At 40.1% G+C, this 25,640-nt stretch overlaps 1 protein-coding gene across 3 annotated transcripts in view; it reads right to left on the bottom strand.

Annotated features, from left to right (window-relative positions):
* Astn1 (astrotactin 1) overlaps nucleotides 1-25,640 on the bottom strand; it is a 299,448-nt gene that overhangs the window by 45,420 nt on the left and 228,388 nt on the right. For all 3 annotated transcript variants that reach the window (XM_070034406.1, XM_070034407.1, XM_070034408.1), the window contains exons 15-16: nucleotides 22,006-22,110; nucleotides 19,592-19,780 (exon numbers count right to left, since the gene is read on the bottom strand). In XM_070034406.1, the coding sequence (XP_069890507.1) occupies nucleotides 19,592-19,780; nucleotides 22,006-22,110 (294 nt within the window). The remainder of the gene's footprint in view (nucleotides 1-19,591; nucleotides 19,781-22,005; nucleotides 22,111-25,640) is intronic.

Below are 25,640 nucleotides of genomic sequence, written 5' to 3'. Positions count from 1 at the left end.
TGGTATATAAATGGTAGCCTTTAAGAAGCACCATTCTGTGTTTGAATAACTACTTCTGATACTTAGCTATCAGAACTAAAAGAGTACTAAGATTATTGTATTCCCTTTTGTTTTCACAGAGAAGAAAAAAAATGCCTATGCCTCCCAGGTATCAGTAAAACCCAGGGGGATCTCTCTCCTCCGACTAAATCTGGAATCAGAAACCTACAGGGAAACTCAGCAAATAAGCCACTCAGATACATTAAGTCATGAATTCTATCTACATCCAAACCTTTCCGTGCTAAGATCTTGTATTTAAATTTCATTCCTATAGTAACAAACCTACTGGAGGACAATTTAGATATTGTCTTCATTCTATCCCAGTGTCAAACAGATAAATGCACACAATGGAATGCCTGTTTCTGGGTAGACACACACGCTGAACAAAATAACCCAAATGTGAGGAATTTAAATGATGTAGAGAAAGCCGAGAGAACAGGACCCTCTCGAAATGGCTGATAAGGAAATTCATTATGTTCCTAAATCCTTGAGGCACGTCTAACTTTTTTAATTTCAGAAACAGTAAGAAGCAAATGTTGCTGAACTCTTTCACACACAGTGAAAAGTACTCATCTCCACATCATAGCCATGAATTCTTTTCTGTGTGTGCATATATCATTTTCTCCCTGCCCCCACCCCCTTGTACATCTTTCATTAGCCTCCCAGGACTTTCTTTCTATCAAAAGTTTGTTGACATCAGGCAAAAGTCACAAGACCCACATTGGAACTCAACTCAATTCGAAAGAGCAAATACAAAGTTATTGAATGTCTATTTACAAGGTACTATGTAGGTCTTCAGAATATCCCAAAATGAATTATATGTAATCCCCACATTCAAAGGATGTATTATCTTAGAGAGGAGATAAGACAGACACACAAACTATAAATGCCATTAGAAAAATAGAAAAAAAGATCAAACACCAGACCAAATTCCATCAGAATAGTTAGACTAGGAGAGACATTAAAACAGCCTGCTTCTGGACTAGACTCAGGGATAAGAGCATTGTGAGTAACAGAGCTACCATCGATGGTAGTAGATGGAAAACTTCCTCAGTAGAAGACCAGATAGAACATACTTCAGGCTTTACAGAGAATCAGTCTTTGTGGCAGCTATTTGTTTACAACACCAACAACAAAACAAAACAAAACAGAGACACTTTGCCAATGAATGGGCCTACTTTACTACAACATCAATTATAAATCTGGAAGCTCACACTTCACATAATTGTCTCATCTTAAAAGTACTGTCTCCTTTTCCAAGTTTTACTTTTCAGTCATTTAAAAGCTAGGAACTCTCCTTAAGCTTGAGGGGACATATGCAAACTGGGGCAGGCTATATTTGTCTGTGGGTCATAGATTACTGATCCCATCTCTATTGACTTTCATAATAGATAAATGCTTCATTTTCCCAGCCTCACTGAAATGGACTCTATGAGATACAGTCATTCCTTTCCAGTTTCTAGATATCCTGGGTGAAGCTTAGAAAGCTATGATTTCAAACATCTTTCACTTGGCACTTGGCCCCAGTACTTACCCATGATAACTCCTCAGGATTGTGCACAGGATAGGTTTTCTTTAGCCAGAGACCTTTAAAATGTAAAGCACTCTTAAAAGCTCTGAGGTTTGATATCATAGCTTTCTCAACATAAAAACAGTATGGATTTCTGTGGTCACCGTTTTCTTTTTCCTGTTATAAAGGATGTACATCAAATACTCAGTGACCTCCATTTCCAGAATATGACATCTCCCATATTTAAGAAGAAAGACAGGGCTGGGAAGGTGGCTCAGCAGTAGAGCACTTGCCTTGCATGCCTGAGGCCCTGGGTTCAATTCCTCAGCACCACATAAGCTTTTCCTTCCTCCCAAGGTTGCCAATAAACCTCAGGTAGAGCATCTTCCAGCCCCTGTAGCCATGAGTATGCTTGGAGATGAAATTCTCTCAAAGGGAGTGACTTCTCTCTCTTCCAGCAGCATTTGGAGCAACACGGGACTTCTCAGGATTCTCTTGTTGAGAAACAATCTTATGCACATTAGAAGATGGGAGAGAACAAGAGCTGTGTCTCCCCATCTCCTGGTGAAAGTACCATGTCTGAACTCTCAGTCCTCCTTGGATTCCCTTCTTTCTCTGAACAGAGCTAAAATTGCTTGAAGTTGTCTGAAAGGCTTTCCCATACATAGGATCCCCCTGCCCCTCACCCCAGGTTGTCAGATCCCCAACAGTACTGCCAACCTCATCAGTGTATGACCATAGATCTGCCACCTGTCCAGAGCTGTGGGGTGTGGTGTTGGGGACTATGACTGTAGTATAAGATGCTTTCCTCAAAAAGAGTATTTGGGATACAAGAGTGACAACTGTGTAATGCCAATAATACTGGCTTCTCTTTATTCTACACTGTCTGTGGCCCTCTGATAAATACTTTGTAGATATTCTGCCAAATAAAACAGAATTTGGATTTAGCAAGGAGAGTTTTATTCAAAGGGACACTACTACAGTAGTGGGGTGAGGGAAAGATGTTTTAACTTCTGCTCTTTAGGGTGGCTCAGACTCAGGCTCAGCCTGGGCCAAAAAAAAAGGGGTTGGAGAAAGGCAAGAAGCTTAATTCAAGTTTGATTCACAAGCATTTTAGTCCTATTCATTGGTAGAGATGAGCAACTCAGGTAATAATTACTTACTAGACGAAGAATGAGAATCAGTTTCTGGTCTTATCATAGACAAATTAGTGTGTTTTCTCTGAATCTAATCTGTCTTAGGGAAAAAGAAGTGTTTCCTTACAGTAAGCCATTTACAAGAGCATGAGGGCAGATCTTCACCTTCCTGGTAATATTCAAGGTGTCACAGGAAGCATAATGGCTGGTGCTGAAATGATCATGATCCCTATTTTAATGTCAACAAACTGAGCCCCAAAGAAGTTTCTTACGAAGTGGAAGAGTTGAAGCCCACACACAGTTCTGCACAACAGCAGAGGATGCAGTCAGTGCTAAGTTCATACATAAAGACCACAGGTGCTGCAGGCATTTGGAGAAGATACGTGAGAATGGGAGCCATCCCCAGGAGTTTTGGAGAAGGTCCCGGTTTGGGAGAATGAGTAGGAATGGGTTCACCCAGGTAGTCAGGGATGGCAGAGACTGCTCAGGGAGGAGAAATTGGCCAAGGACAGAGAGTTGAGGGCAGCCACACGGGCTGTTGGAGTTTTTAACTCTGTGACACAAGGGGAAAGAATGAGATTGAATTGACTCGGATAGTGGAGGGCCATACTAAACATTTTCCCCAAAACCAGACCAAGAGCTTGTGGCTCCTAGCAACAGTTCAAGGGCAAGTCGTATTCAGAAGATGAAGGGGGCTGGCCAAAAGGCTGAGGAAGATGAGCAAAGAAATGAAATGTACGTCCAAAGGAGGACTGTTCAAATGAATGGGAGATGGACCGCACAAACAACCAGTAGGCTGAGATGCACCATGGGTTTCGAGGTCTAGGGACTGTGCAGAAGGAGAGAAGAAATGAGATTTGGTGCCAGATCTGAGAGGAGGAGGTTCAAGAGAAAGCTTCCCTCTTGTTCTAAGCTGCGGTAACAAACATTCAGAATTTTTTCTAGCTAAGTTTATAGAACTTTTGCTTTCAATACTCTTAATAGGATGAGTCAAGATTAAAAAATGAGCAAACACAGGAGTTCTCTTCCTCTAATATAACCAGCCAATCAGGCCTTTGGTAAATCTTTAAAAGGCCTTTTAAAACTAATATGTATTAAAATTTCCAATGGGAAAATATAGCCTGGAGAATTGGTCAAAATAGTAATAAGAGCATACAACTTGCAGAATATCTTCAGGCAAATATAAATACACCAAGAGTTATATTGCTGACAACATAGTCTGTATGAGGCAGGTACTCTACTAGGCATAGTTAATTTGTTCACACCAGATGCATAGACCTTGCTGGTCCTGGGGTTGAACTCAGACCTGGGCATTGTCCCTGAGCACAAGATTAGCCCTCTACCACTTGAGCCACAGCTCCACTTCCAGAATGTTGGTAGTTTGCTGGAGATAAGAGTCTCCCAGACTTTCCTATCCAGGCTACCTTTGAGCTATGATCCTCAGATGCTCAATCTTCTTAGTTGTTAGGTCACAGGCTTGAGCCTGGTATTCAATTTACACAATATTCTTATTATCCCATTTTGTAGAGAAAGATACCACAGATCCGAGACTGAGCCATTTGTTTGAAGCTCTCACGGTCACTGAATATTTAACTACCAGATCCTCCCCCTCCTTTTATGTTGTGATTCCTTCCACATTATGGATGCACAAGATCTTCAATATCCAATTTTGCAGCTGACTCCAGAACTCTTAATTACTAGGTTCCCCCCCCAAAAAAAAAACTGTTTCAAACAATTTCCCAAATCCTTGTGTGGGATGCAGGATTTCATGCATCACAGGCCTGCTGATACCAGCTCCCAATCTATTGGCATTCACCTGCCGTTAGACACGGCTTCCCGTGGTATCGTTCGGATTTTAGATTACTCCTCTGCCTTTGTTCCCTAGAACCTGACATCTATAAACATGACAACACAGGCAGGAAAAAGGGCACAATGAGCAATCTCCCACTTCTTAATGCAGGCTGGTGGGATGAGGGAAGGAGAGGGAGGCCGCAGATAAGGTCCTGATGTCTCACACGTCCCCAGAATTGACATGCACCAGACTAGTGCTCACAGTTGCTACCAGCAAGAACCATTTAGTGTTAACTGTAGAATAAAAACCAATTAAAAGATAACAAGGAAACATATGCTCAGAATGGCAAGAATCTAACACCGCTACTAGATGCTGTAGGGAAGCCTTAGTGCGTTTTACAAGCCTCAATCTTCCTCATCCATCCCGAGTCCCACCCACATCCTCATTCATCACAGTCCAAATGGCATTCTTTCTTTTATTTTTCTTTGAAGCCATTGGGATTTTTACTATAGTGGATGAAGTAACACGTGTCTGACACAGAATCACTACCGATCTCTTCTTTCTCCCTGTTGTAGGCTGTACCACGGAGTCTGGCTGGAATTCAGAGGTGGTTTAGACTATTGACATAGGTTGGGTTCAAGGTGCTTCTACTTGGGATGGCTGCCAAAGCAAAGATAATTGCTGAGATACAGATACAGGTGAGTCTATGGGGTCCTAGTTCCTCACTTACACCAGGTAGATGTGCTTGCAGCTCAGAAGACCGGGAAAGACTCCCCAGAATTGTGAGCATTCTGCCTTTGATGTCACTACCACCATCAGCATTCACAAGCAAACTCTTATGAGAGGCAGTCCATACCAGCCGGTTTAGCATCTAGGTGAGAGGTCTTTACAGTTTACTGGGCCGTCATTGGAGAAAGACCTCTGCAAGGTCTATATTGGCTTTCATTTGTGTCTTCCTGTGTGATCTCTCCATGCTGTCTTTGCTAGGGCTAGGCACAGCCTTCCCCTCCTCACTAGACAGGGGGTAAATCCCCACCTGAGCGATCTCCTAAATCACTATTACTCTAATCCCCTCTTCATGAAAACCCTCAGCAGCTCTTAGCACAGGTGCACTATGACGCTGTTCTGAATAGCCAATCTCTTTTGAGTTGTCCCATCTCCCAGTTATTCTCCACGCTATTACCTCAGCAAATCATCTGCTGCTGACATTCTTTGGTCACTTTCCTATAGACTGAATATAAAAATCAACCAAGAAGGTGGGATTGCCTGCTCTTTAAAACTTCCCCTTCTGTCGCTCTGTAGGCTTATTTCTTCCATATTTCCTACAGTGTCCTCATATCCAGCTTTCACACACTTACTTTTTCTCTGGGCTGACTTCTCTCCCCTGTCTTTGTCCCCAGGTGAGCTCATGCACTCCCAGGGCTTTAGCTACTAGCTGAATTCTGGAGACTCTTAGATTTGCAACTCCAAGTCCAACCTGGTCTCTGAGCTCTCAATAATGGCTTATTTGATGTCTCCACTTTGACATCACCATGGTGATGGAAATTTAACAGGTCTACGGGAATCTCTTTACTCCTCACTCTTTCCCAACTTAATTCCAGCCCATCACTCTCAGATTAGTAAATGTCAGTTCTGCATAATTAATTGTTAAACAAACATCCAGAAATTACCTTTGGTTCTATCTCTCTTGCTCCTTCCTTCCCAGCTGCGCTCGATGGCCAAGCTTCTCTGCACCTAAACAAACCCAGGTCTCTTCTTTGCTGACCCTGTCTACTTTCCAAACACTGCTTGTGACTCCCCATTGCTGTCTGACTGTCTAGCTGTTCTAAGGCTATATCACCCAGTATCGAAGAGATCTGAAGACATCCATGTGAAGAGCATGGTTCTCCTCGAGGACCTCCTACCTTGGGACCAGGTAGTTCTGTAGGGCCATCGCCTGCTATTTTAATCTGTAGCCAGGCCACTGCTCCTCGTTCATGCTAGTCCACATCACCAGCCTGCGCAGTTAACAGTCATCCCTCTGGCTAAAGCTCCCTTCTTGGCCCAAGTCATACTTAGAGAAGCCCTTCTTGATCACGACCTCGAATGTGGGCACTGCTTCCTTTGCCCTACATCACAGCATCCTATTAATTCCTCTCACACTTCACTCTACATCCATAATCTGTGCTTGTTTACACCCTGCCTCCTTCATGTCCATCTGCTCCACCAGGAGAAAGGATCATATCTCTGTACAATGATGTTTAATCAATGCCTACACAAGTTAGAGAACTGATGACTCATAAATAAATCTCAAAAAGAAAATTTAATTGAACTCTGAGAGAGATTTTCCTTGGCCTTTAAAAAAAATTGGTGCCAGTATTGAGGCTTGTACTCAAAGCCTTATACTCTCTCGTTTGTTGTATTTTTTTGCTCTAGAACTTGAACCACACTTCCACTTCTGGCTTTTGCTGGCTAGCTGGAGATAAGATTCTCAGGGACATTTCTGCCTGGCCTGGCTTCAAACCACGATCTTCAGATCTCAGCCTTCTGAGTAGCTAGGATAAGAACCACCCATACCTAGCCCTTGTCCTCAGTTGTTTGTCCTCTATTTGTGGTGCATCAATAAGCCCTATCAACTCTCTGAATAACAGGATACATGATCTATCTAGATTCCCCTGAAGAAAAATACTGTGAAAATCTGAACAAATCACACCTCTCTCTGCTCAGCCCTAAGAAAGAATCCAGAGAGCTGGTATCACCCAATTATCCTCATCCACATCACTTTCGTCAATATGGAATGTGAGCCCACTGTGAACAGAATCTATGGCAACCTTGGGGGAGCTGCAAAGGAGGAGAACAGGGCATCCGCTCTCTAAAGGAAAAAAGGCAAAATAAGCTGGACAAAAATACATAAAGCCTAAATGCCCCCAAACACATCAATATCTATAGAACCAATTACCTTGGTAATCGACTAGGCTTAGAATAAACTGACAGAAAGGACCGTGGCAGTCAGCTGGGGCAATGGAGGTATACAAAGAGTGACTTTATAAGCCCCCTCTGTGGAATAAACCTGCCTAAGGAAAAACCCCAAGGAAAAAGAGAAATGTCAGGGGAGTATGGCTGTTGGTTTACCCTATTAAGCGGGGCTCCCCTGCTGCGGGCACGCACATTTCATCCACAAAGCACATACTTTAACTGGCAGATTTATTGAGAAATTGAGCTGCAGAAACACTTCTTTTTACCTTTGCTTTTTTTTAATGCCTTTTTTTTAATCAGCCAAAGAAAAATATTTTAAAGGTCTTTTCAACCTGCTTGGATTTTGCAATTGATCTAAACTGAAGGTTCTTGCAGTAATAAATTCTAAATAAGGGGAACGATCACTCTCCCTAGCCAGATTTAAACATGCCGCTGGTTTTTGTGTGGTTATGACTTAGCAGAGATGTATGCTCCCTTGTCATTACATCATGTTTTAACAGGGGATCACTTGGATATAGTTTTGAGGGGGCGGGGATGGGGAGCCCCAGGGTCTGAAGGATCAGAGTTCAGTCGCCAGATCTTAAGTCACTCTCTGTAAGCAATTCTTTACAGAACTTGAGAGTAGTATGTGTCTTAGACTAGGGCCCAGCTAGCCAAACATGTCTTCTCTCTTGAAATGCTTGGTAACAAGGTATCTTTCACGGAATTCCTCATGTGTTCCTTTGCTCTCCCAATCCACCTTGCATGGTTTCACAGACTCCTGCTGAGGAGACTGCCACCCTGTTGGCCGTTTGGCCCCAGACCACCAAATGGTGCCCCTTGAGAAACTCTCCAGGCATAGGATAACTAAAAGATGGGAGCCTGTTCCGAATCTTGCAATGATTTTCTTTGTCCTCAGATGGACCAAAAGACCCTCTCCCTAGATTATGACCTGACAGTTAAGTTTTCTTCCCAAAGTCTTCTTTTATGAACCCCAGTTAAAAGTCTTATGTTATTAACCCCATATGTCTCATACCCAGCACTGCGCCTGATCTATAGCAATTACTCAAAGCATACTCGTGAATAAAAGCACAAGCACAGCCACTTTGTAAAGGAACTCAGAGCCTTCCCTGGAGATACTTCTAGCTGGGATCTACACGTGGCAGCATCGGCAGGCAGCAAATATATCAACAATAAAGTAAGGGTTCACCTGGGAATCTTTATGAGAAAAAACTGGATGTGCTTGGGAAGCCATCAACCTATCATCAGTAACAGACAGTGAAAAGATATGTCCTGGGCCTCCCACTTGTGTAGTATTAATTCGTGTATTTTGTAGGGCAGCAGCCATGGGTCCTAGGTTTGAAAACAATGGGACTAGTCCCCTTTCTAAATCAATTGTGTACTTATCTGTTTCATGTCTTACTGATTTTCCTAATATAAGTACACATACATGCATATATATGTACACACATATATGTATATGTTATGTGTGCATATGCATGTCACACACACACACATATGATTCAAGAAAACATTGATAACTGAGGAATGTAAACTAGCAACAGATTGTACAACCAGATGAAAACTCAGGAGAAATGGGTTTAATTATGTTTTGCTTTAGGTCAAAAGACCTTCATGTCTTGTGTTTTAAATATAAGCTGAATCTTGCACATAGTAATCATTCCTTTTTTCCCCCACAGAGAAAGCTTTTCTACTCACTTTAACAAAAGAAAAATGAGGTCTAGACATCAAGACTATAATCCTAGCACTCGAGTAATGGAGGGAGGAAAATTGTGAGTTTGAGATCAGCCTAGACTACATACAGAAATCTTATCTCGAAGTAAGGAAAGGAAGGAAGAAAAAGAAAAACAAAGCTGTCATAAGAAAGATGGCAAATAAAAGTATCAATGACTTCCTACAACGTTAACAAGCACAGCAGACGCAAGCAAAGCAATCACAGATTGGAGGTACACAAAAGGAGCTGACCCAGTTACAGTAGCTACTTCAGATCCTATCTTGTATTTGATCAGTTATTTTTCACAAGTAGTCTATTATTTTACTTGAAAATCTTCAGACATGACATTATTCACTCTCACTCTTCAACACTCCAACTCACATTCAAATAAAAAGACAAGGAGATCCGAGAGGGAGATAGAAGTTGGAGCAAGTCTAACGTTGGAGTAATGAAGAGGTGCCAAGGTATTGTATGGGGGGGGGTGTTTGGAGATGAAGGAATATGCTGCCATTTTCCTCGGCAAGAAGTTACAAAAATTGAATATTCACTCATTAATTCAACAAAACCATATTCGGTGATTATTGGTTAGATGCTTTTCAGGGCATGATGAATTGGAAGAGATGATCCAGAAGCTTGGTTGATGTGAGCCCATCTGTCCTATGCTTCTGAAAATACAAACACCTTTCTGTAAGTGAGGATCTTTATGGCTGAAACCAGAAAAGTATACAGGCCTAGCAAAATCACATAAATGACTGGTGGGTCCTCTCTCACCTCTGCCCAGTATCTACACTGGTTTGAACTGGGATGTTGGTAAGACTGGAGTTCTACCTCTGGGTCTAAGAGGAGCCAGTGTCTCTATCTGTATGCAGTGTGTGGAACCAGCCAGCACGGATTTAGAATCGCAGGTAAAAGACAAGGCTGGTTCCTCTGGCCCCTTTCTGAGTTCTTAGCCTTTGGAGGATATTCCTGACAGCTCCTTTGCACTTAAAAGGAAGTAACACCCCTGGCTGCCCATCAGAAGGCTTTCTGGGAACAGTCTGCTCTCTCTGGTGGCATGGAGGTTTGATCCTCCTGTTCCAACAATCTCCTTAGTCAGGGATTTGTGACTTCTGAAATAAACATCAGTTGTTTCTGACAAGAGAGGGAAATATTCACTGGTGCCCCTTTAATTTTTTTCCAGTGGCTATTTTGTTAAAAAATAGGGAGGTGAATTGGACATTTCACTCAAATAATGCTAATAGAAATAGGAGCAACTGTAAAAAGACAATTCCCCAAGGCATTAAACTCATAAATTCCACTAGGTTTACTTGTAGTGCTTGAATTTAATCCTTACACAACTTTTTAATCTGAATATTAACAACCCCAGTTAACAGCCATGGAAACTGAGGCTAGTGACTCTTACTTAAATGTCTCAGGAGAAACATCTCATAAAAAGTTTTAATCTAATTCTTTTCAACACTAAGCCTTGCTAAGCATCAATATTCAACCCTTTCCATAGCAATACTGTCTGATTAACAATACTCTCTGAATTATCCTATTTTGTCTTGAGTCAGGCATTATAAAATGCTTCATTCTTTTTTTTTTATCAGAAATAGAGATCATCTGCTGAGTTTATAGAGTCATAGAACATTAGAAGTTAAAGAAACTCTAAGAATAATTCAATTCAAGTTTGTTATTACACAGATGAGAAGATTATTTTGAAGAAGGTTAGGTAATTTATCCAAGGTCAGCTAGCTGGCTAATGGGTTAGCTGAGACAAAGAACCCAATTCTCCTGAATTCTAATTCTAATCTAATCTAGCCTACTTTCCCTCCACTTTCTGCCTCAGAGTCGGGTGGCATATTGCTTCTGAAGACATGAGCCACTCCCCTAAAGAATGTGCAAAGCCTTATGATGTCAAGTTCTAACTTTCACGTTTGATGTGGTATCTCCTGTGCTTATCAGCTTTCCTGTTATGGTTGCTTTCCCCTCCCATGTTTCACTTCACTATTTATTTTTTAAATTTTGTATTGTTGTTGTAAAGGTGATACACAGAGGGGCTACAGTTACATAAGTCAGGTAGTGAATGCATTTCTGTTTGGACAATGTTACGCTTTTCCTTCTCTCTCTCTTCCGGTTTTTCCCTCCTGTCCCCATCTACAAGTTGTCTAGTTCATTTTCAACACAGTTTCTATTGAGTATCGTTGCTGCACTTGTTCACTTTATGTCCCTGCACTTTTGTGCTCCCTTTGCTCCCAAAGATGGAAAAAACAAACAAAGAGGACCAAAAAAAGAAGAAAAAAAGGAAGAGAAGCCCTCTTGATCTCATTTCCTGGTGTTCATTTTGATAAATATTCTTTTATATGATCAGAGACACAGAGGCATTACACCTTTGTGTTCGTCCCCTGGGAGTTTTTATTTTTTAACTTATGAATATATTTTTTTGTACCAGTACTGGGCCCTGAACTCAGGTCCTCATGCTCTTCCTTGGTTTTTCTCTTAAGGCTAAGTCTCTGTCATTTGTGCCACACCTCCACGTTTAGCTTTTTTTTTTTTTTTTTTTTTTTTAAATTCATTGGAGATTAGTAGTGCATGGATGTTTCTGCTTAGGCTGGCTTTGGACCATAATCCTCAGAAGATCTCAGCCTCCCGAGTAGCTGTGATTACTTGACACCCTTCACATAATTCTTGCAGAGATAAGTCGCTGTGGAATTGATTCCACAACTTGATTGAGATTAAAATGCACAAGAAATATATATGCCTTGAATTACCAAGCCTGTATCCATATATCTATTCCTTCTGGGTCTGTACCATTATATGGCCAGCTCAGTAGCACAAGGAACTAGATAGTGGATCAAAGAAAATGAGCTCAACAAGTCAGTCTCTTATTAACCTGCTGAATTTAACAAACAGAGAAAGTTGGGTTCCAGCACAGAAATCCAAGCCTATGTGTTCTCCATATTGTTGATTGGCTATCAGTCATGTTTAGCAGTTTCCTCCTCTATGCATTATTCTAGTGCCTAGACCAATATCTACATAGAGAAGATATTGGCTAAAAGATTGAGCAGGCTCGCTCCTAGGAAGCAACTGATCAAGTTGTGAAAGAAAATATTTAGAGTAGTCGAGCATGACCCATGCTACAATGTAATTAAGTACTAAGTTGTTTAACATAGAGAATAGGTTGTTACTGGCAGTCCATACTTACCTGAAAGGGATTGTAACATAACCATTAGAATTGCGCTATCAACCAATCTACTGCCCAAGTTAAAATGGGCAACTCTATAATCATTGGTGGTTACTAGAGAAAAGAAAAACTCATGACAATCTCTTTTGAACATTGTTTCAGGTGACCTAGCTGGAGTTTGCTTTAGATACTAAGATGAGGACAGTGTTTCTTACAATACAAAGCCTAAAAGAAAAAAAAAAGTTCATCACATTTAATCCTGCTTGTTGGCATATTTCCAATACCTTTCAGTGCCTAAGGGCTTAAGACAGTTCAATGCTGCACACAAGCTACTTTCTGCACACAAAGCTAATGATCAATGGCTTGATCAGAGATAAGTCTTGATCCAAAGTAAAAACCTCTCAGGATAGACCTCTAGCCCAAGACATTCCTCTGTGGAGATGACACGGGACATAGCTCTGGAGCCTTCCTGATGAAGTTCATGTACTCAATAGGATAAAAGAAGACGGGACAGCAACTTGCCTGCCAATCTCTAAGATAAATATGTACAATGTAGCCCTGGGACTAAGAGCTCTGGCATCATCTGAGACAGCTTGCTAGAAGTGCAGAATCTCAGGCCTTACCTAGACTTAGAGAATCAATCTCTGTTTCAGTGAGAACATATGTTCTCGCAGCTTCAATTTTGAGAAACATTATTAGATGGGAAGATAAAAGCTACTTTCATATCTTTGCCACATCATGGACCACAACCCCTCAAAAATAAAAATAATAATCTCACCCAAAGCTTTGAAACATCCAAAATATGCAGGTGAATGGCAGTTCATCCAACATGGGACCAGGGTTCACATGGGGGTCTTGCTGTGTTCACCTAAGACTAGTGTCTCAGACTCAGTAATTTCTAGCTCTTACCTTGAACTCACCTTTTGCATTTGCTAGGCAACATGGCTTAAAGTCCTTACCAGTGAGTCAGTAAACAAAGGCATTCTTTGTTAATCCAGACTCTGCTACTTCCTGGTTTTGTGACCACATGCAAATTACTAGAGAGCTCTCTGAGGTTTTCTTTCTATAAAATGGGGAGAGTGAGAATTAAGTGATATATATGTGTAAGTATATATGTATATATACATATATATATATATATATATATATATATAATGTTGGAAGATTAAATGGGAAGAGCTCTGCTGCATGCTTAGCAAAGTATCTGGCTCAAAGACAGTGCTCAAGAAATAGTACCACAAGAACAATATCTGCTAATATTATTCTTAGATGCTTCCTCCCTTTGAAGTAAGGAGGCCAGGTCTGGCTGGCACCATATTGGCCACATGGTGCATGGTAGAGTCTGGCATCTTGTCTTCATGCTCGGGGAGGGAATTCCCCCCCACCCCCCACATCACCTGCCTCCCAGGTAATGGGTGTGCCCAGGCTCCTGGAGGCAGGGGTGGGCACTTGGCTGATAGGTTACTGAATCTGTCAGTCTTGTGCTTGGGACTTGGAATTTCCTGAGGATCTGCCCCCTGCGCTGACCTATTTAGGCCCAGACCAGCCTGGCCACCAGGACTCCAAGCCACATGTGTCTCTGTGATGGTGTCCTGTGTCCTGTCTCCTGGTTTGTCTCCAGTTATCATGGAGTCCATTACAGCTCTCCATTGTTGGTATTGTTACTTGTTCCCTCTTTAGCAGGTTTTCTAGCTGTGTTATGTGTGTTTGTGTACTACAGGCCTTTGTAACAACCAGCGGCCTGCAGCCTGTTAACGGTGTAATAAAGACTCCAATATTCTATATTTTAAAATGTGGCTTCTGGGATGATTTACCTTACAACACCTTAACCTACAAAGTCAGTTTACTCTGGACTCAAGGCATCACAGCCTAGGAGCTTAGAGACTCAAAATGAATCCTCACAGATGTGTTTTAAAAAGATTGGAACCTCTGCTCAGGCTTTGTCTGTGGCATGGACAGGCTTAGCTCTGACCCCGCCTTCCTCAGGCCTCTGTGCTGTGAATCTTACAGAGCAGCTGATTCTCCATCTACTCCCTGTTCACTGCTGGGCTTCACCCATAACAGGTCCTCAGCAAAAGTTTTTGGAATGAGTAAATTAATCATTTAAAGAAAATAGCTATATGCCATAATTGCTTGAATGCTAACATTGCTGTAAATGCATGCAGAATTATCTTTTGGAGCTGCTTTGCAACCCAAGGCGTGTAAAAAAAAGAAGAGTATAGAAATTTAAGTCATTGCTCTTCATTAGAAGTCTGTAACTTTGTGTTCTTAACTTGATCAGATTTTTTTTAAGCCATGTGCAATTTAGGCAAATAAGCCTAAAAACTGCACATGCACAAGACTCATACACAAGACCGGGGTTCAGCTGAATATCATTCAGAATGGCATTAGAAGGCTGCCTGCTCATTCAGCTGCTGCTTTGTGTCTACTACAGCACAAATATGTCCATTATCCTGGGAAAGGATCCAACTGAGTCTGTCCTGGGCTATGTCCACATTGAAAAAATGAAAAAAGGAAAAACAAACAACAATAACAAAAAAAGCAATGAGAAAGGCATAGTAGCTCACACCTGTAACCATAGCTACTCAGGAAGTGGAGATTGAGAAGATCACAGTTTGAGACTATCCTGGAAAAAAAGTAGCAAGACTCCATCTCCACAAACAAGATGGATCTGCCATTCCAGCTATGCAGGCAAAAGTAGTAATGCCTCAGCTCAGACTGTCCTGGACAAAAATATGAGATCCTATTGGAAAAATAACTAAAGCTTCAAGGCCTGGAGCCATGGTTTAAGTGTGCGTACCTAGCAATCATGAGGCTCCGATTCAAACTCCAGTACAACAAAAACCCAAACAAACTACCTCAAAGTAACAGAACATTAATACAGGGGTCCTGTGTAGTGAAAATGCAATGTAAAATAGATGATTAACTCCCTTGTTTGTCTTCAATCTGACTGGGAATGGCTCAGAACATGAGTCATGGAGAAAAAGACAGGCACCCGCAACCTTCCCCATGAACAGGAGGAAACTACATAGGAAAAAAGAATATGTTTTTCAGACTAGAAGTTGCACCAGTAAAGAAAACCTTGCTTATTGCAATTTCTCAACCCAGATGACCTGGCTGATATGCACTGAAAGCAATGGCTAGAAAAGCAATGGCAAAGGTCAGTTCTAAAGCAACAATACAAGTGATATTGGAAAAGGAAGAGAAAAAAAGACCCAAGGAAATCCACTCCTGAAAGGAATACAAAAAAAGTAAATAAAAGGAAGAAAGGAAATGTACTGTGCTTAGTGTATCTGGGGGAGGATTAAAACGAAATCCCTGGAAGTTTTGTTTGAGGAAGGCTCATTTTTCCTGATCACTTCTCTGAGATTTACAGATCTATAACTCTTTACTGTCTCTTCTGAAGTAAGAAAATATAAAGGAGTTATTCTTTCAACAAGTTGTGGATGTTAATCATATTCCAGGCTTAGAGACTAATAAGATGTGGTCATATTGTACTTCCTGCCAGACTGCTATTCAGGGTTCAGCTCTCTATAAATACAATTATGCGTCTTGCTTTTCTAGGTTAATGTTATAAGTTCTGATCCAAAATAACAGAAACTTTTCAGGAAATACTTTTCAACTTTTTTAAAGGAGTTTAGATATTAAAGAGGCCTATACTTATTGTGGGAAAAGCCATATGGAAGTTTTAATAACAAAATATATATATATATATAAATTCCCTCATCTTTATCCCTAATCTTGAGCCAACCACATAATTTGCTTTAACTCATAAGTGAAGTTATTTTGAGATCAAATATACATGTGTCTCTCTACATACAATATATATAGGTATGTGACAGCATATATATTTACACACATCTCTATACATCTAAGGTTGAATTATTTTATGCATGTGTATATACCTATATACAAATATATACTCACATACATATATATTAAAGACTGGACCTTCATCTATCCCAAGGGTTTTGTTTGCTCATTTCCAAGGAATAGACCAGTTCTAGATGGATGTACAATAAACTGGTACTAATGGCCTCTGGGGAATGCAACTAGCTTCTGGGAAATGGGAGTGGATGAGGATGTATGTCTCATTGTATCCTGTTTTATGGCTTATCAATATTTTCAATAAGTGAAGTCTTGAAATTAAAAAAAATGAAAGAAATACAATCAGTGCTGTCAAGGCTGATATTATGGGAGACAGTCCTATAGGAAAATGATATTAGAGAGAAATAGGAAGAGTACTGGGAAAGACTTCCGATACAGAGCTATAAGAGCATAAAATAGGCAGCAAAGTGCTCAGCCTAGAGCATCAAGAAGGCTTTGAGGAAGTGGCGATTTTGAGCTGGCTCTTACAGAGAAGGAAGGACAAGCTGTAGAATGGAGTTTGAATGGAAGACAGGACCAGTTAGAATGGACATCATGTGTCCTGAAACTCAGATATATGGAAAACCTGAAGCCATTCTTCCAAACCTGGGTCCTGGAAAGCCCTGCTCTAGAGTTTCCTAAGGAACCAGCCCTGCTGAATCTAGCCTAACAGATTTTGAAGTTATGCTTCCAGCCTCCAGAAGCAGAGGAAAACAAATTGTTTTGTTTGAAGCCACCAAGTTGGTGATGATTTGTTACTTCAGCCACAGGAAACTAATACAGGGAGTGAAGTCATGCTGGTCCTGACAGGAAGGCAACAAGGACTTAGTTTAGGGCTTCAAGCTGAGGAGTGATGCCATTAAATTGCATTTTAAAAAGGTAACAGATGGTGAATTGTAGAATGGAGCAGAGTGGCAGGAAACTGAAGCACGAGAGGTACATGAGCAAGCTTCTTCCACTGATTTTATGGACACATAATAACTGTAGAGATTTATGAGCTACAATGTGATGTGTTGATTCATATAGACTTGGGGTAATAATCAAATCAGAGTAATTAGCATAGCCATCACCTGAAAGGTGCATCATTTCTTACAATGAACACAGGCAAAACCTCTTCTAGCTACTTTGTTAACTAAATTCCCCTGCTGTGCTATGGTGTGCCTGAATTTACTTCTCCAAACAACCTGAGCTTTAAACCATTGACTAGCTTTCCCCTTTTCTTTCCTCAATCTCATTTTTTTCTGTGCTAGTACTATGGGTTGAACTCAGGGTCTGAGCCCTGTCACATAGCTTTACACTCAAGATTAGCACTCTATCATTTGACAGCTCCACTTTTGGATTTTTGCTGGTTAATTGGAGAAAGGAATCTCATAGATTTGTCTGCCAGGGCTGACTGCTACCACAATCCTCAGATCTCAGCTTCCTAAGATTCGTAGCTAAGATTCATGAGCTATCATTGCCCAGTTTAAATGTTTTTTTGTTTTTGTTTTTTTTTGTGAGAGTTAATTCAGCAACTTCATACAGCCTTGAAGAGGAGATAGACATTAAGCAAATATTTAGCGGGTCAAAGGGACAGGACTTGTCATGGTTGAAAGTGAAGGAGGTGCAAAGAACTGAGCCACATTCTTAGCCCTTCATCTAGGGATTTAGAATAAAGGGAAATTAATTACTAAGGATGAAAGATAATATTTGAAAGTAAGAACCAGGTCAAACAACAAAATAGATGAATCCTATTGCTTACAGATAAGGCCTAGGAATAGAGATAATAAATATAGACAATAAACACAACATGAATTTTCAATAGTCATCCTAAAATGCCAGAATGTCTTTTAACAACCAAGGATTTATATAAATATTATCTCAGAAAACTCAAGTAAACAGTTGAACTGTGGCAAAACTTTCCAGAGTGGCAAAAGAAGTGTGAAATCAGAAGTAGGAAAAAATGCCACAACTATGGACAAACTTACCACCAAATTCAAGTAAGTGTTTTACCTAAAGGACACGGTGATGCTTGGAAGAGAAGCAATGTATAAAATCAGAAGCTCTGGATAAGGTCAAATTCTCCTCTCCCAGAAATCCTGGGCCCTGGCAATCCTTGAGCAACTGGCAGACAGAAATAGTAGAGGACTGACCCTTTTGATTCAGACCCTGGGCACTGGTATAGAACACAAGAAGGTCTTGGCAGCTGAAACTGTCCTTATCCACATTTGCTTACAGTAGACTGCTTTCTTGGCAAAACAGAACAGCATCAAGATCCTGAAGTTTGAAGGGATACCAGAAGCCTGTGATTGCATTTTAGAGTTGCAGGAATCATTACTAGGGGTGAACGCTTGCAGTAACGGTGACTTAGAAGCAAATCTGTTGCTCCTGAAAGAAAGAACTCAGCCAGAAGAGATGCTATTAACATTTTAACTCTTGACAAGGCAAAATAGGGACATGTATGGAACTTCACGGAAACAAGAATGCCATAGGTACTGTGGTACGTTTTCTGTCTTGCATGTTCTGCTGAAAGTGAAGTATCTCTTATTTGAGAGGAACCTTTCATCGCTGTCTTCAGATGACCCATTTCTTGAATTTCACTGTGCTAATTCATCACTTGCTTACATGGCCTCATCACAATACTGTTGAGATAAACTCAGGAGAAATTACATGAATGGCAATTTAAAGGAGCTTTGGTGGATGAGATCACAGATATATTAGACATTACTATTATTCCAGACGTTACTACTATTCCATTACTACTATACTCAGAAGACTTGAAAAAATTACAATTTCTTATACTACTAGGACTGAATATTAACTTTCTGTTAAGACAGCAGATAAGAGTTTATTTCTAAGTCTGTCACCCAGAGCCATTTAAAAGCATAGTACTGTAGAGATTTCCTCATCACATAAATGAATGGGAAAAAATGAGTCTACATGTAGAGCAGAATGGAATGAGGAGGACTGTGCGCGTGCGTGCGTGCGTGCGTGTGTGTGTGTGTGTGTGTGTGTGTGTGTGTGTGTGTGTGTGTGTGTGTGGTTGCAGTAAAGGAGTGCTAAGCAGTGTCTTGGGGTTGCCTTGGGCAAGAGGTAGTGGAGAAGATTGAAAAATTCTCTCATTGTTCCTATTCCCTAACAGCAGTCTTTGCTCTGGCAGCAGAATAGATAGTGCTTATAAAAATCTGCAGTGGACCCTCTCTACAATAACCAGTGTGATAACCATACAGTTTTTACATGCTCCTGAATCTCAAATTCCCTGAATCAACCTCAGTTGAGCTTTGGTTTTGCTGGCTAAACTTGGGACATTTTACGGATGAGCACACAGGATGGACAGGATCTCTGAATTCCTATAGATGAAATCCTCATCGTCAGACACCTGGATATACAAGGGCTGCTGGTAAATGAGGGAGCTGTAGGTGTTTCTGTCACTCACCCTTACTAATGTCTTCATACTCCATCCAGAGACGCCGCTGAACTTGCTTGTTTGGGTACCAGATTGAACAGGACTCCTCAAAGCCATAGATAGCTTCTTGGATGTAATGGTTGCCAAATTGGTCCAACAAGGCTACAAAATCTGCACGAGATGTAGCCCCGTCCAGGGAGTGGAGAGCATTGCTGAAGGCTAGGAGGCAAGGTGAGAAGAATGAGGACTTACAGTTTGTGCCTCCCCAGGAAACTCATCTCCACATGAGACTGTGTGGCCCCAACGTGATGATCAGAGAACCGGCTAGAGTCATCTATGCAACCAAATCCGTTGTTTCAGCTCCGACATCAATGTCTTGTCAAGCCAATTATTTTGTGCAAGTGAGAAAGAATACTACCAAACCTCCACTCTTGGACCCCTTAACTGTTCTTTTTTTCCTCAAACTGCAGATCATAACATTGAATCAATATAGTCAGTTCAAATAATAACATTTAGGAGGAAAAGAATAACATAGGATAAAATAGGAACACAAATACTAGCAGAGAACATTTCACATCCTAAGATGGAATGTTTCATAAAATGTATGCTGCATGCATACACACAGTCATGACATAAAATGTCATAAAATTGTCATCTGTGACCAGAAAAACATGCAAATATTGTCTGAGCAATAAGAAGTAGTAATGAGCAATATTAAGTAATGAGCAATAGGAAGACATGTATAATGAAAAAGTAAGAAAGTCACTAATATTCTACTTATATTTTATTTCTGAAAAAAAAAACAAAAGTAAAAGGACTGGCAAATGACCTCCTCCACAGCCAATTATTCTTGGTTTTTCTTGCTCTTTTTATGAGAACAGTACTCATAGGAAAGATGTCCTATGGTAACATTTCCAAATCTAATACCTTCTATATCTGGACAACTTTAGAGAGCTCTCCTTTCAACACACTTGTGTCCTAGCTATGCAAAGTAGAATCTAGCCCAGCTAGACGAGACCTCAGCTACTAAGATACATACACTTGTGAAACCATCATAAGACTTTGAAAGGCCTGGCAACAGAGATACTGGATTGCTAAATATCTGTCATGCCCAGAATCAATGCTGGGTACAAACTGAGTGTATAAAGTTCCAATTACTAAGTTTTTAAAAGAGTATCTTAGTTTTATTTCATGTTCTGAAACTGCAGAATTTCCTTCAATACAATCCTCATCCCTTTTTGCCAAGAACTTTCTCAAATTAAAACACTTGAGTCTTGCTATGTCCTACAGAAAAGTTCTGTATGTATTACCATTGCCTGTTCATGTAGCAGTATATTTTACATCTATGTCTCTCATTTCTCATCATAACCTTCTGTTTTTCCTCTAAAATTTGTCTTCCTCCTGTCCATCCTAACATTCTCTTAGTGCCTAACACAAGTAAATTTCAATGTTATATTAAACGTCCCCACTCCTTAACTTAATAGATATACCTATATTTTTATATATAGGTGTATATATGTATATATATATATACTATGTATGTATGTATATGTAGTATGTATGTATGTATGTATATATATACATACATCATACATACATACATATATATACTACATACATATATACTATATATATAGTCTTCTACTGCTTTGGGACTTTTGTGTGTGTGCCAGTCCTAGAGCTAGAACTTAAGAGCCAGGGTACTGTCCCAGAGATTCTTTTTCTCAAGGCTAGCACATTACTTCTTGAGCCACGGCTCCATTTCTGGCTTTTTCTGAGCAGTTAATTAGAGATAAGGGTCTTATGGTCATTCCTGCCTGGGATGGCTCTGAATTGTGACCCTCAGATCTCAACCTTCTGAGTAGCTAGCATTACAGGTATGAGCCACCAGTGCCCAGCTGCTCTGGGATTTGATATCTCTATTGTACATACTTGCTGCTTAGAGAGAACTTCAGCTGTTTCTTTTTTCCTTTTCTTTTTGGAAGGTTGTAGAGCTTGAATTCAAGGCTTGGGGGCTATTCCTGAGCTTTGTAACTTTTTTCCTTTTCTCTAACCCCCATCTTTCTCTCTTTTCTTTATGCTATTAATGTAGAATCTCTAAATTGTTGAATTTTGAATGGTTTATTCTACTAGCTTCTAAATTATTTCCCCCCATGACCTCAGGAAGAGAATGATAGTTTCTTCATTGCCCCCCCCACACTCAGTTTTACCAACTCCATGTCTTCCATAGTCCAAGATACAACCTGCATTTCATCAGCACTTAGGAAAGTCCCTTTCTAACCATTTACCCTTAAGAGTGAATCTGAGTATCTCTGTTTCTCTCCTCATGGAGTAGCTACTTATGGCTACTTCTTCAAACAATAAGACTAAATGTTTGCTGCTTTAGGAAAAAAAAAACCTGCCAGTGCTGTAGACAAGGGGAAAGAGCTTGCTTCAGTGCTCACCCTGAGATAAGACCGCTTGGTTGAGTTTGATGTGGTACATCACAGACCGGACCTTCCAGTGCTGTAGCATGGGGTATCCAGACACTTCACTGAAGTTCACCATCCCTGGGGACAGAGAGATGCAGAGTCAGTGCTAAAGACCGAGCCACAAGTCCCAAGTGGCAACGCATGACCAACCTGGTTAGGTTAAGGATGGTAACTAAGAAAACAATGAAGCATTCTTTGAAGAGAATTTCTGGAATTGTAGTTACAAAACTATCAGCTGTTGAACTGTTAACTCTGTGCCAGGAATTTTGTTAAGCATTTTGCATATATTAAGCCTTTGATCCTTGTGAGATAGGTGTTACTATCTGTAGTTTACAAATGAGTGCCTCAAAGATCAAAGAGGGGGGGTCAACCCAAGCTCCCTAAGACACTTGGTAAGCCAAGGCTTGGGGGTTACCTTGGGGGTTCAGATCTGCCTGTGCTCAGACGTGCCCACGATTCCACTGTACTGCAGTGTCTCTATAATAAATTTATATTAAACTCTAGGCTTACTGTAACTCCAGTTTTACTCTTTTTAATAGTTGCAGTAATTGACTCAGCTCACATATCTGATACCATTGATTTTTCTGTCTCATTTAGCTGATTTGTGTTTGGTATTTAAGTTTTAATTACTTGGAGCCTGATAACGCGTATTTCTTCTTTACCAGAAGGAAGTGTCAGAATGACTAAATCATTAAGTGTCAGGGATGGGCAAATATTGAGTTACCAACTCTCTGTCAGGCAAGGTGAGAGGCACTTTGGTACCCATTTTACTGATTGGAAACAAGTTTGAGAATGCAATTACTTACCCAAGATCCTTCTCACAAATATGTTTTTAGAGCCTGTTGTAGACCTTATTAGTGAGATGTTCATTTTATGAAGCCAAAAAACAGTATTTGAACCCTATTTGAACTCTAGTTACTACTATAAATATAAAATGTTACAGAAACAAAATAATTAGTATCCAGGAAATTTTAAAACTCACATTTCAAAGTTTAGAAGAACAATTTAACTATATTTCTGTACCTAATATTTGCTACCTGTATACATATATATCTATGCATGTATGAATATGTATAAATATATGTACATATAAATACATATCCTAAATTTATATCCAATATACAATATATAGGATGCATATGTACCATATAGTGGCATAAAATATACATAGTGAATTGTTCTGTCACTTTAACTCATGCTTCCTTTAAGCTAAATTAACTAATTTAATCCCCAAATTGCATGAAGAGTAGGTAGGATTAATTAGTTCCTTGTCAACCCTGATCAAATTAGGTGAGTAATTACCAAATTTCCATTTCTGTGTGAATCATATGGGAATAATTATTGGTAAGGCAAAAAGAATAAAGGTCAGGAAAAGTGCTTAGTAAATCAATTGCTTAAATTTTATCTTAGGTAATCAAAGATAAGTTTCCTAAAACTAAGAGAAGATTTTCAATATTTTTTAAACTTTCAAGTGCTCTTCATTAAGGACATTGAAGTACTGAAATGACCATTATATTACTACATGGTGTGGTGTTTAACCTTTATGTTAACTTCAAAAGCATGCAAATGAAATTCTAACTTTACAAGTTTAAGAATTCAGTCACATACCTCAAAGATAGATCTCACTGGAACACCGGATATCTATGGTGTATGTAGAGCTATTCAGTATAATGTTTATGTCAGCATATCAGCCTTGTTGCTATTTGAACATGCCTATTTATAAAACATAGCGAGTCCCATAAATAAAGATTTTTCTACTTATCAGAGAAAGCTCCCTTTAACCAAATTGTTTCCTAGTGGGAAAAGAAATAACCGAAAAACCAGGAGGCTGCAGCTCAAGACTGGTTATGTTGCTGCAGTAGGTATTTCAGATGAGTTACTCTGACATCCCAAGGCCTTGTGTCCTCTCCGCTCTCAAGGTATCCTCTCTCTGGCTATCTGACTGGGGAATATTTTGGTTCCCATTTGTTTCATCTGTAAAGTGAGAAGCTTAGCGGAGATGACCTCTTGCATCCCTTTCAAATCTGCAGTCCCCACCAGCTCTGTGCATTTGAGCTTACACCACTCCCTTGTTTCAGTTTTCATGTCTGAAAAGTGGGGATAATGGTGTTCACCTTGTTGACTACACAGGAGAACGCAAGAGCAGAGTAAGAACATGGACATCAGGGGACGTGAGAAAGAGACAAAGCACCATGCACACACACTCTGGGAGAGAGTCTCTCCTCCTCCTTGTCTTGCTCTTGCCAGCCCTCACTGTGTACACTTGACATTGCTTAAATGATGCTTTTATTACAACTTCCTAGGTGTCGGTCCAGAATAATAGAAGATAAAGAAAGGAGAAAGTGTGGCTGCTGGTGGATGGGAGGACTGACCGTATCTACCCAAGATGCACTTAACAACCAGACTCTAGTACTTCCCGGCCCAGTACGTCGACTGCACGCACGCATGCCCCTAAAACAGCCAAGCTAACTTATATAACTGCTAACGTTTGGGGAAATGTGGTTTTCTGTGCCTACTACAGATAACATTTCCATTAGTTAAAAAATGAAAGGGATATTTTAAAGTGTATATTTTCCCAGCTGAATCATATGATTATTTCTCACTATGCCCTTGACTTGCAGTCAGGGTGAGTTTTTTATTTATTTATTTTTCATTTCATTTTATTATCACTTTGAGACACATTTCTGCCAAATGGTTCTTTTGTCTTTTTTTTCCCCCCAAACAAAATATCTCTGACTACATTTTCTCCAGAATGAACATTACTTTTTTTTTTTTTTTTGGTTTGTTTTTCTTTTTAACTTGAGAAGAGAATCTTCATGCAGCCTCATGTATAATTACAAAGGAAAGAAGGAAGAAAGAAAGGAAGGAGGGGCATTAGCTTTCTCTTATTTTTATCTGAAATACCCATTGTGTATCCCACCTCTATTTTCTACATCTATGAATCTCTTTCCTTTGAACAATCTTAATGATTGTAGTACAAAAATGTCCTGTAAATGTGACCAGTGGCCTCTTCTATCTCCTTTGCTAGATCTCTGGACTTCACTTATTTCCTCAAATGAATCTATAAATAGACAAATGCTGCGCAGATATAGAAAGCAAAATCCTACCTAGAGCATGATGTAACATCTCAGGATCCAGATCATTATCTGTAATAACCCACCCAGGAAGCCTGTCTTCTAGCTGAGAATCACGCTTATAGGAAACCAGACCACCATCTCCAATAAATAGCCCAAGAATCCAAATAATAAATACCACAACAATTGGTTCCAAACAACCAAGATATTTATTAATAAATGGCAGTTTCTCAAATTTCTGTCCTGATTTTCTGGATCCTACCATAAAAAGCCAAATACGACTCCCAATTCCAAACCTAGAATATCCACTTCTGATTAGCTCACCTACAGTGAGACCATTGCCTCTAATCATATGTGAAATGTTCTCCTTTTCTACCATGAAGCTTTCCCACTCCTCTTCTTGCCTTTGATTCTCTGCCAGAATACATGTGATAGCTGCTGTGTCCCTTATTATAACCTATCCAGAATAAATAGCCTCTACCCATTTGCTTGGCCTTCGTGTATTTCCACACAACCTACAACAACAAAAACAGC

This window comes from Dipodomys merriami, unplaced genomic scaffold (assembly GCF_024711535.1).
Source record: "Dipodomys merriami isolate MVZ:Mamm:240054 unplaced genomic scaffold, mDipMer1.0.p SCAF_24, whole genome shotgun sequence".
Lineage (NCBI taxonomy): Eukaryota > Metazoa > Chordata > Mammalia > Rodentia > Heteromyidae > Dipodomys > Dipodomys merriami.
The sequence above is the reverse complement of the archived record's forward strand: the minus strand, read 5'-3'. Positions and strand labels throughout refer to the sequence as shown.